Source organism: Ranitomeya imitator, chromosome 1 (assembly GCF_032444005.1).
Source record: "Ranitomeya imitator isolate aRanImi1 chromosome 1, aRanImi1.pri, whole genome shotgun sequence".
NCBI lineage: Eukaryota > Metazoa > Chordata > Amphibia > Anura > Dendrobatidae > Ranitomeya > Ranitomeya imitator.
The window spans coordinates 566,918,258-566,929,537 of record NC_091282.1 but is presented as its reverse complement, the minus strand read 5'-3'; the positions used below and the strand labels follow the sequence as shown (position 1 = coordinate 566,929,537).

Here is an 11,280-nt window from a genome sequence, read left to right as displayed (position 1 = left end):
GCTGTGTCCTGTTCCCTTAACAGTCATTGATGAATGTGTTGGCACCCTTGATATTGTTCCAGAAATTGAAGTATTTCTCCCAGAAAATTGGCCACTAACATGAAATACATTTTGTTGAGAAAAAAACATCTCAGAATTGGTGGGATCCGGGATCCATTGAAGCATTCCAGAGAAATTACGTCATACAGTGACACTTTTCAGAATTGTAAAATTTGGCCTGGTCAGGAAGGTGAAAACAGGCTGGAGTGAAGGGGTTAAACTACATTTGTCAGACAATAATATAGTCAGTAGTCATTTTGACTTCTTTAATACAAAGCTGATATTTCTACATACATTATGGTGAATAAATCACATTTCATTGCTGTTTCAATTACAGTTATAAAGAGTTGACAGTTGCACTTTACAAGTAAGATGAATAGAAGGTTGAAATTTATTTTTTAAAATAGTTTGTGTTACTGAATGCAGTGACCACTGCCTTGTGACTACAGTACACGTTTCCTCCACAATAATTCTTCTCTAAATGTCAGCACATAGTACCATCGTTTGTATATTCGAAGCATTCTTTCTTAAGGTGTAGTGGCTCCATAGAATTATAGGATTTTATTATTGTATGGGGCAGGCAGATTATTCCACAAAATATGCACATTTCTGCATTACACATTCCTTTGTAATATGTTATTATTTTACACGTTGGGTAATTGTTGATATTTAATGGAGTTGCTGCAAATAAACAGGTTTTAGTACATTACCTATTAAAAACTTTATTTTAACCCCTGCAACTCTTCTCTCCTAAAAGAAAGACATTTCAGCACACAGATGTAGTCTGAGGTCCATTTAAAAGGAAGGGCACAGACAATAGTGTGAAGGGTCTTGTGAAAAGAGTTATATTCTATTTACATGGGTTTGCTCTGGTTTTGAGGTTTTTTTTTGTTTTCTTTTTATGTAAATAAATATTTTTGGTACATTTAATATAAGCCCGAGTTCCATGGTTAGGTGGAGTGATGTGCTATATTCTCTCTAATCACTAGGAACAATCCTACAGAATTTATACTCCGTCAGTAGTAGAAAAAGTAGACTAAAGACGATCACTGGGTTGTTTGGTAGCCATTGCCTATAACATCTCTACAGTGAAAAAATAGACAGTCTTTTAACAGAATATGAACTGTAGAATGTCTTTTCATTACATATTTTTCTGTTTACAAAAAGGCAATACAATATAAAAAGGGGTCTAATTTTAATGTCACTTGAATGGATACAGATACAATACTTAAAGCAAGCTACCGATGTACACTTTGAAATATACAAGCTGCACTTTGGATTTTGGACTCACGGCATTGTGGACATTTAAAAAAAAAAACAATAAAAAAACAAGTATAAATGCATTATTGGCCACAGTCTCTTCACTGCTGGACATCAGTGTACAGTAATCTCCTGCCCTATCGCCTCTCTCATTTACAATCAACAATGGAACTTTAAGAAAATGAAACATTTCTTTATGTCAAGTCTTCTAGGAGAGATAAAATAGGCTACTTTCTGTAGGGAATAAATCAAGATATGTGCAAATTGTTCGTAATAAGTCCAACATAACCGTAATGTATAGGAATGATGCAAGGCAGAGGCAGGTACTGGTGGCTCATTGGGCAAGACAGACCTTATCCAGCCATGGATTTCACCAGCAGCCTGCTTCATCTCACTTTTGCCCGGCTTACTTTTTTCTTAATGGGCTCTTGGTAAAGTTACAACACACGTATAAATAACTAAATTTACCAGTTCACAAACATGGCAGATATTCTGTCTGAACAGTTCTACTTTAAAAGTGTGAAAATAAAATGAGCCTCAAGGATGCAACATCCGTTCCTCTTATCTTCTGATGAAAGAACATACATTGTTACACAATCTGGGATTACCACTGTTGGTACAAGATTCATGTACAGTATATTCAAGAACAGTGATTGAAGTATCACATTAAAAGCATTTTAAAATATAAGTCACCTAATTCTCAGAAAGTCTCCTTACACCACAGAACTCTGAAGGTGACATCTGTAAAAATGCGTTTAATCTCCCACCCCTGGTGTCAGTCTTTCAATTTATGAGTTCAGGCCTTTTAAGAGGGTCAGCAGAAACTGTGATGATGTCTGTGATTGACCATGTTCAATTAAGATGGCTTCTTATGTTGCATAGTGATCAAAGCTGCCCAGATACTCCAAACTAGCCTGGTAGCAAAACTGGTATTCATCCTAAGAAGGAGAGAGAAGAAGAAAATATTTAGTATATGGTTTACCTTGCACTATTTAAACCCATTGAAACATCTTTCAGCACTTTTTTAAGTTATGTAAGCTTCCACAGACAACATTCTGATGAATGCTTGGCGCTGTGCATAGGCTATTGTGCACTAACATAGGGGCTGTCAACTGAAGCACGCGTCAGGAAAGATAGTATCAGTTACTAATATGGAGCTGTAAGGGATTTCATGTTCCACGATAGGGCATCCAAGCCTCACATTCAATTCACTTTTCACAAACCAATGCAAAGTTAAAATGCCAAAAAGAGTATTAACATTTTTAAAGGGAATTTAGGTTTTTGCTATTGCTACCCCATCTGAAAGCAGCATAAGGTAGGGGCAGAGCCACTGATTCCAGTGATGTGTCACTTATCGGGCTGCTTGCTGTCATTTTTATAAAAATCACTGCTTTGTCTGCTGCATATCTAGCAGTTCTCTGAAAGCTGGAGTCTGTATAACCTCACCCACACCACTGATTGGCAGCTTTCTGCCCAATGTACAGTTTAGACATCGCTGGAATCTGGGTCTCTGTCTGTACATAAGACTGCTCTCAGATTAGGTGGCAAAAACCTGGTGACAGATTCCCTGCAAGCCATCATTATTGTCCAATTTAATTGCAGTAAGGCATAAAAGAGAATTACACTACCATATTTCACAGTTATGCATATTTACAACTATATAAACTTAAAGAGAAACTGTCAACATTAGAGGGATGGCTGTATAGCAAGACAATTAATGACAGTGCCGAAAAATCAAGTTTTGAAGTCACATGACCCTAATGCACTTTTTTCTATTTTCAGGAATGTAGTGGCATTTAATGTAAAAATGTAGTAATGCACTAATAGTCATAAATCAATATATGCTGGAATGTTATAACAGTAAGAACACAAGCACAGAGAGGAAACATGCATAGCATTGTGTGATTTTGTAAAACATACCTCTGTCTGCACCATTGCAGGTCTTTGAGTTCGCAGCATCTTTACAGTTTGAAAAACGTCTACCACACCTTCATAACGCATTCTCTCTAGGACTATACTGAGGGTGATAAATACCCCTGTTCTGCCGACTCCAGCACTACAAAACCATTACATCAAAATGTCATTTCAAATGAAAAGTTGGGAACAAAATCCAAAGAGTAAAAGAAAAGTTACCGTATTTTTCGGACTATAAGACGCACCGGACTATAAGGCGCACCCAGGTTTTAGAGGTGGAAAATAGGGAAAAAAAATATTTGAAGCTAAAAAATGTGATAAAATATTTAATAACATAAATGACATACTATTATATGTGGTGTTATTATATATAATAGTATGTTATTATGTTGGAAGCTGTGGGACCAGTGTGGTGTCTGTACAGTACTATATGAAGATGCTGGAGGGTGAGTATAAGAATGGGGGCACAGGGCTTATATTTAAAGCACCACTCCAGCACTGCAAAATAACACTGGAGTGCTGCTTTAAAATCCCATGGGAGAACTATAACTCCCAGCATGTCCTGCAGATCCTATGACATGCTGGGAGTTATAGTTCACCAAAGGAGTGGCAGAGTGCTTTAGTGTGTTTTGTAAAGACTAACCTCTTAAATGTGGCAGCCAGCCACACTGTGGTGAGGTTAAAGCTGGAGCCTCCCATGACTGCTTTCCTTTCCACAGTCATGGGAGGCTCCAGCTTTAACCTCACCACAATGAGGAAGCTGCAGATTCTAGTGGAGACTGGAGAGCCTGAAGGACCTGTGATGATGTCAGGAAGAGGGAGGGCTCTGAGCTGCCATGTGATGCTTCAGCCCGCCCACTCCTGACATCATCACAGGTCCTCCTGCACAGAACTCAGCGTCCAGCCCAGGCATGGCAGGCAGGTATGCAGCCATCTCCTCTCTCCCTTGGCCCCTGCTGCTGCCTCCTCTCCCCCAGACACACAGACCTCCCCAGCTGCTGCAGGAATCAGCGCTGGAGAAGCCATGTGTGTCCCTGCTTAAGTATTTGCTGCTCCAGGCTCACCGCTCAGCTGATAGGTGGGCGGGAGCCGCTAATGAATATTCACTGCACTTAATCATCGGGAGCACATGGTTTCTCCAGCGCTGATTCTGGGCAGCAGGGACATCCTGAAGTGGGATAACAGTGCGATCCCACTCACTGCTGCCCCCCTCCCCACATGCTACATCCGTACCATAAGACGCACCCACACTTTCCTCCCAAATTTGGAGGAAAAAAAGTACGTCTTATGGTCGGAAAAATACGTACGTACAAGTAAATTGCACTACTTGCATGTCCTTTACTCTCACTTGCTTACTACTGGTAATTTACCATCTGTCAGAGCTAGAATCAGTTGTGTATAGTTTGCCAACAGTCTGAAGTGCACCAGGCAGCCAAGACACAGTCATGATGGGGTAGAAAATTGCACTATTGTTAGAACTGTTCTGAGAAAAAGAGAGGCTATTTCTCATATATCATACAGCCCCATGGCTGATCAATGAGCAAATATGGATTCAGTTTAGGAGGCTCATTCATTAAGGTGTTTACATCAGAATTCTGCGGTAAAACGCCTTAAGTCACAATATTTGTGCATAACTTGGAAGCTGCGCAAAAATATTGGGACATTTTCACGCCTGTCTCGGCCAGCTACACCAATGTGGATGGAGCATGGGTGGAATGGCGTGTGGCTACTCTCATGGAAAGTTACCACACCTCAGTCTGACTGGAGTACACTTCTGGAAGCACACTAGTTAATGAGATAAGCACTTTATACTCAAGCGAGAAGACATGATGTTGGGTGTTTAAATGTCTGTTTACACAGACAGACCAAAGCAAACGATGAGTGCAGAGTAATCTACAACAGATCCCTCAGTGCACATAGGCTGCATTGGTTCTCCGCAGTGAGTCCTGTTTACACAGGATGAAATAATGCCAATGATGCCAAGAACACGGTTTTTTTTTGTGCTGCACAAAAGATCATTTCACCCTAGTTTTGCTCGTTCATTGGGTGATTATCAGCCTGTTTAGATGGCAAAGTAATCATGAACTAATTTACATTTACTGCATGCACTGTGCTTAAACTACAGACAATTTACATAATGGTGCGAAATATATTGGACCAATCTTTATAAAAGTCATATGTATTCCTACCTGCAGTGAACTGATATAGGACCATCTTGGCCAAACTGCTCCTTTGTTTTGTGCACTTGGCCTATGAAATCGATGAAACCTTCGCCTGATTTTGGCACGCCTTGTTCTGGCCAATCAGTGAACTGAAACTGTCGTACCGTGCGAGACTGGCCATCCTATAATAGGAAAGATAATGAAATACAACAATCCGTTGAACAACTTCATTTATTTGGATATTTCATTTTGCTGAATATGAAAAGAGCTGTTTATTTTCTATAGAAAAAACACACATGTCCGCTCACCTGTATTCCGATTTCTCCTCATTCCTTCCCGCAAGGAAAAAAAGGTCCAAGCAGTCAGTTGAAAATGCAGAAAAATGAAGATATTCCAGCAGAGAAAATAGGGATCTTGATTAAAATTCCAACATTTATTTGTACGATTAAAATATTATCCCATATGGTATACCACTTGCCATAAGACCTATGTTGAAACGCGTAGGCTAACGATGTGCCTAACGCCGCTATGTACATGATGTTGTAATAGCTAGTTTTGTTTCTATGTGGTACACCATATGGGATGATATTTTAATCATGTACAAATAAAGGTTGGAATTTTAATCAAGATCCCTATTTTCTCTGCTGGAATAGCTTCATTTTTCTGTGGTTATTTACTATAAACCAAATAAAATTTGGCAACTAAAATCTGAATTTGAATCATTACACTAAGGTAATGCCGACACATACAGTCATGGCCAAAAGTGTTGGCACCCTTGAAATTGTTCCAGAAAATTAGGTATTTCTCTCAGAATATTATTGCAATTACACATGTTTCGTTATACACGTTTATTTCCTTTGTGTGTATTCGAACAACACAAAAAAAAGAGCAAAAAGGCAAATTGGACATAATTTCACCCAAGACCTCAAAAATGGGCCAGACAAAATGGTCGGTATCCTCAACTTAATATTTGGCTGCAAACTCTTTGGACTAAACAACGGCAATCAATCACTTCCTATAACTATCAACAAGCTTCATTTTCTGGAACAATTTTAAGGGTGCCAGCATTCTCAGACAAGACTGTATACCTAAAACTGATTCATTCCATTATCGTAATTGCAATGTGTCCGTTAGAATTGGAAGCCATACTATCTCTCCGTATGGCATCTGATTTTTATTTTGCATCAATAGACTTGAATGGGTTAGTCATATCCAATTTATGGGTGAAAGTAGAGCATGCTGCAATTTTTTTCACACGCAGATTCGGTCAGAGAAAACGTTCATCTGCAATGTCCCATTGAATAATACGTGTCCGAGCACAGTCAGTTTTTTCTCTGCCAGCACCCAGACCGAAGACATGGTTGTGTGAACTAGGACTAATATACAGATATTACACCGTTACTTACGAATGTTAGGTTCTATCCAGCCATTTATTATATTGATACTATGATAGTGCTTACGCATATGGCGGCTTTTATGTGTAATTGTTCATGACCAGACACTACACTCTAGTATACGATTGCATTCTATGCTGTAACATCCATTGTCCGCACCCCTGCATGGTTCCCCTGCTCTCTCCATGGGGGGGACACCAACAGTCACCACTGCGGCAGCGTCCTCACGCTCCTCTCCCTCCTTGACCTGTGCATGCCGCAGAGGCTTCCAGCGTCATGCCTAGTGCGCACTTCCCTGCTCTTAAAGGGGCAGTGTGCCCATGCAAAGATGCCCCCAGCCAATCCGTGCTGCCCCCGCATTTATCATGAGGGCTTGCTGCATCCAGCTAATGCATTTGTAATCTGACTTGGTGTGGGTAAAACTGTATCTATTTTTACGCTATGTTAGACATTTTAATTTTAGTGCTGGGACTCGCAAGTGTGAGGACTAGGGTTGAGCGAAACGGATCGGATAAATTCAAAAATCGCCGACTTTCGGCAAAGTCGGGTTTCATGAAACCCGACCCGATCCTAGTGTGGGATCGGACACGAGGTCGGCGATCTTCGCGCCAAAGTCGCGTTTCGTATGACGCTTTCAGCACCATTTTTCAGCCAATGAAGGAGGACGCAGAGTGTGGGCAGCGTGATGACATAGGTCTCGGTCCCCAACATCTTGGAGAAGGGCATGGCAGTGATTGGCTTGCTTTCTGCGGCATCACAGAGGCTATAAAGGGGCGTGCACGCCGACCGCCATCTTACTTCTGCCGATCTTAGCATAGGGAGAAGTTGCTGCAGCTTCATCAGAAGAAGAGATATAGTTAGGGAGGGAAGATTAACCCCCAAACTGCTTGTGCTGTAGCGATTTCCACTGTCCAACACCACCTTTTCTTTGCAGAGACAGTGGAGTTTATATTTTTGTGCATCAGCTCTGTAGCTTATTAGGCTGCCTTATAAGGCTCCCTGATAGCTGCATTGCTGTTTGTACGCCGCTGTGCAAACCAACTGCTTTTTTAAAAGCAATAATCCTGTTGCTCCTTTCTGCACAGTTATCTAGTTTATTTGTCCACACTTTTGTGTGCAGCAGTCCTTTTTATTGCTGCCATACTTGTCCTGAGATCATTGTAGGGAGATTGAAATTGTACTACAGTCCTTGTATTTTTTCATATATCTTCCAGCCACTTTCTGCCACTTAGATTGCGTTGTTTTATACACAGGGCCTGAGTTTTGGTGCAGTCTCCCCCCCCCAAAAAAAGGGAGATTTAAATTAGCACTAAGTGGATCTACGTCAGTTCTGTTAGTTTGTCGTATATCTTCAAGCCACGTTCTGCCACTTACATTGTGTAGTGTTATACACTGGGCCTGAGTTTTGGTGCAGTTTCCCCTTAAAAAAAGGGAGATTTAAATTGCCACTATGTGGATCTACGTCAGTTCTGTTTGTCGTACATCTTCCAGCCACGTTCTGCCACTTACAATGTGTAGTGTTATACACTGGGCCTGATTTTTGTTGCAGTCTCCCCCCCCCCAAAAAAAAAGGGAGATTTAAATTGTCACTAAAGTGGATCTACGTCAGTTCTGTTAGTTTGTCATATATCAGCCAGCCACGTTCTGCCACTTACATTGTGTAGTGTAATACACTGGGCCTGAGTTTTGGTGCAGTCTCCCCCCCAAAAAAGGGAGATTTAAATTGTCACAAAGTGGATCATTACAATTGTCCTCCAAAGGTCGCTGTAAATGAACAAAAAACTAAGAAAAACATACCGTACATAAAATAAAATTAATGAAATTAATTGGGGTTTATACATTTTAGATAAAGCAAAGCATAATCACAGATGTACTTCCAAATAGCAATAAAATAGAATAGCAAGACAAATTAATTAAATAATACAGCATGTGGCACATTAACATATTAACTTAAGAAGCATACCCATTTCCCCCATACATTTTGGGAAAAAAGTGTGTGTTATAATCCCAAAACTATTCTATGTGGTATCACCTATTTCAGAAAAGTCCAATCTATCAAAATACAAAAACATTTAACCTCATCAGTAAACACCGAAAACTGAAAAAATTCAAGAATGCCAAAGTTCAGTTTTTCTGGTTGCCACATTTCCACAAAAAAAGGCTGAAACAAGAAATCAAAAAGTCACATCTATCCCTATATGTTACTAATAAAAACATCGCCTCAACCCACAAAAAATAAGCCATCCCACAGCTCCACTGGCCAAAAAATACAAAATGTTACAGAATTGTTTTTTACAAACTTCTCATTTTTGCACCACTAAAATAATAATAATAATAATGGACATTTTATATTTTCGGTATCATCGCTGTAATCGCATTAATGAGGAGAATTTTATTGCAAGGTCATTGTTACCACAAAATATACACCGTAAAAACAATGTCACAATTGCTTTTTTTTCACAATTTCACTGTACTAGGAATTTTACTTTCCAGCACACTGTTGGAAAATAAGTTATATAATTCAAAAGTACAACTTTTCTCACATAAAACAAGCCCACATATGTCAATGTGGTCAGAAAATAAAGAGTTATGGCTCTGGGAAGAAGGGGAGAAAAAGAGACGCAAAAATGGAAATTGGCAGCAGCATGAAGTGGTTAAAGAGGGCTATGGCTCTATTCACACGCTGAAAATTGGGCACATGCTAGTACAGCCGTGGTTACACTATACTGCACTGGTCTTGAGGAGTGCGAGGTGATAAATATCCTGCCATCTCAAATGTTTCCAGGTCATACCAGGCAGTAGTCAATACCTTCCTTGTAATGAATAGGAATTTGTAGAAAAGAAAAAGGACAAAGCCAACTCACCGACAATTGCGGCAGGTGCACAAAACAAATTAACTCTACGTAACTAGAAAAAATAAATGTTTAGTGAGCTCGCCGTCCTCGACTCACTCCAGGGATCCGTTGGTCAGCCAGGGTTGCGGCTTGGCAGCCGCAGCAACGAAGTCCGAGAAGAATACAGTCATCATGACTAAGGCCTTGTTATAGGCCAAAACATGTTGCTCTAGATGTCCATTGGTTTGATCTGACTGCATGTAACTGTGCTTGTTTACATTTTTTACCTGCGGATTTGCTGGGGATTTTGTGCGGATTTCACCTGCATTTTTAAACCTGCGGATTCCAATTATGGAACAGGTGTAAAACGCTGCAGAATCCGCACAAAGAATTAACGTGCTGCGGAGAATAAACCACAGCATTTCAGCGCGGAATTTTCTGCAGCATGTGCACTGCAATTGGTTTTCCATAGGTTTACATGGTACAGTACAACGCATGGAAAACTGCTGCAGATCTGCAGGGCCAAATCAGCTGTGGATCCGCAGCCAAATCCGCAACGTGCACACATACCCTAAGACCTCTAAAGGTGCAGCTGATTCTTCATTGCCAGGTCATATATTTTTTGCCACTTTACCTAACTGACATCAGTGCAACATTCTATGGTGCTCGTGCTGACGTCAGTTAGGTGAAGTGATTTCATTGGCTCTGAACTCCCAGGGCCTATCTGACAGCACCACGAGCATGAGAACTTTCTCAGACGCTGCTCATTGTCTCTGCTGGATGACAGGCTGTATAGTTGAATCATGCAACCATGCAGCCTGCCACCTATATGTAGCAGAGCTAGACCCGTCGTGGGAAAAATGGATTATTATCTTCTTCTTCTGGGGTTAATATTATTGACGTCTCTCCATTACTAACCTCTGGCCTTGATGTCACCTGACAAGATAAAAGTGACATCAACCCACCCATCTATTATTCTCCTTGCCACAGCATCAGGGCAAGTGGGAAGAACGAGGATAAGTGCCAGAATTGGCACATCATATAGATGCACCTTTTCTAGATGCACCTTTTCTGGGGTGGCTGAGAGCTGAGGTTTTTAGCCTGTGGGTAGTGCAATTTCCATGGCCCCTTCCTAGGCTAATAATATCAGCCCGCAGCTGTCTGATTTTTTGGGGTCCTCATTTTAATAGTAAACGCTAGGCATACAGCTGTGAGCTGATATTAATAGCCTGAGAAGTTCCATGGTTATCACCCCCCTCTCAGGCTATAAACATCTGCCCCCAGCCGTTGGCTTCCCCTCTGCTGGTTAAGAAAATGATGCGGGAGCCTATGCCATTTTTTTTTCAGAAAAATAATATTTTAACAATTAAATACATGTACAGTAAGCTGCACACACACTGTACTAATTGTATATGTCACTGACATCTGTATAGCTATTCTATTTGTATTTACTGTAAGTAATCTATCTATTCTTTCCTGTCGGGTCCTGCTGTGATTTTACTGTACGTGGCTGCTGAATTGCATCGGTTTGTATAAATCAGACAGCACACGCTTGGTCTGAGTGCTGTACATTTTTTTTGGCACTCATTGACTTCTGTTGCTGAATGCGATCCGATTTCCGATTACAATCGCAACATGCAGAAATTTTTTTCCAGTCCCATTGTGATCCGATCCGAG

The 11,280-nt window shown here is 40.6% G+C and overlaps 1 protein-coding gene across 7 annotated transcripts in view; it reads right to left on the bottom strand.

Annotated features, from left to right (window-relative positions):
• Positions 1 to 291: 291 nt before the first annotated feature.
• The window catches only part of PTPRS (protein tyrosine phosphatase receptor type S), a 715,207-nt gene continuing 704,218 nt past the window's right edge, over positions 292 to 11,280 (bottom strand). For all 7 annotated transcript variants that reach the window (XM_069767783.1, XM_069767788.1, XM_069767782.1 and 4 more), the window contains 3 exons: positions 5,403 to 5,557; positions 3,220 to 3,355; positions 292 to 2,237 (listed from right to left, as the gene is read on the bottom strand). In XM_069767783.1, coding sequence (XP_069623884.1) covers positions 2,169 to 2,237; positions 3,220 to 3,355; positions 5,403 to 5,557 — 360 coding nt within the window. In that variant the 3' untranslated portion in view covers positions 292 to 2,168. The remainder of the gene's footprint in view (positions 2,238 to 3,219; positions 3,356 to 5,402; positions 5,558 to 11,280) is intronic.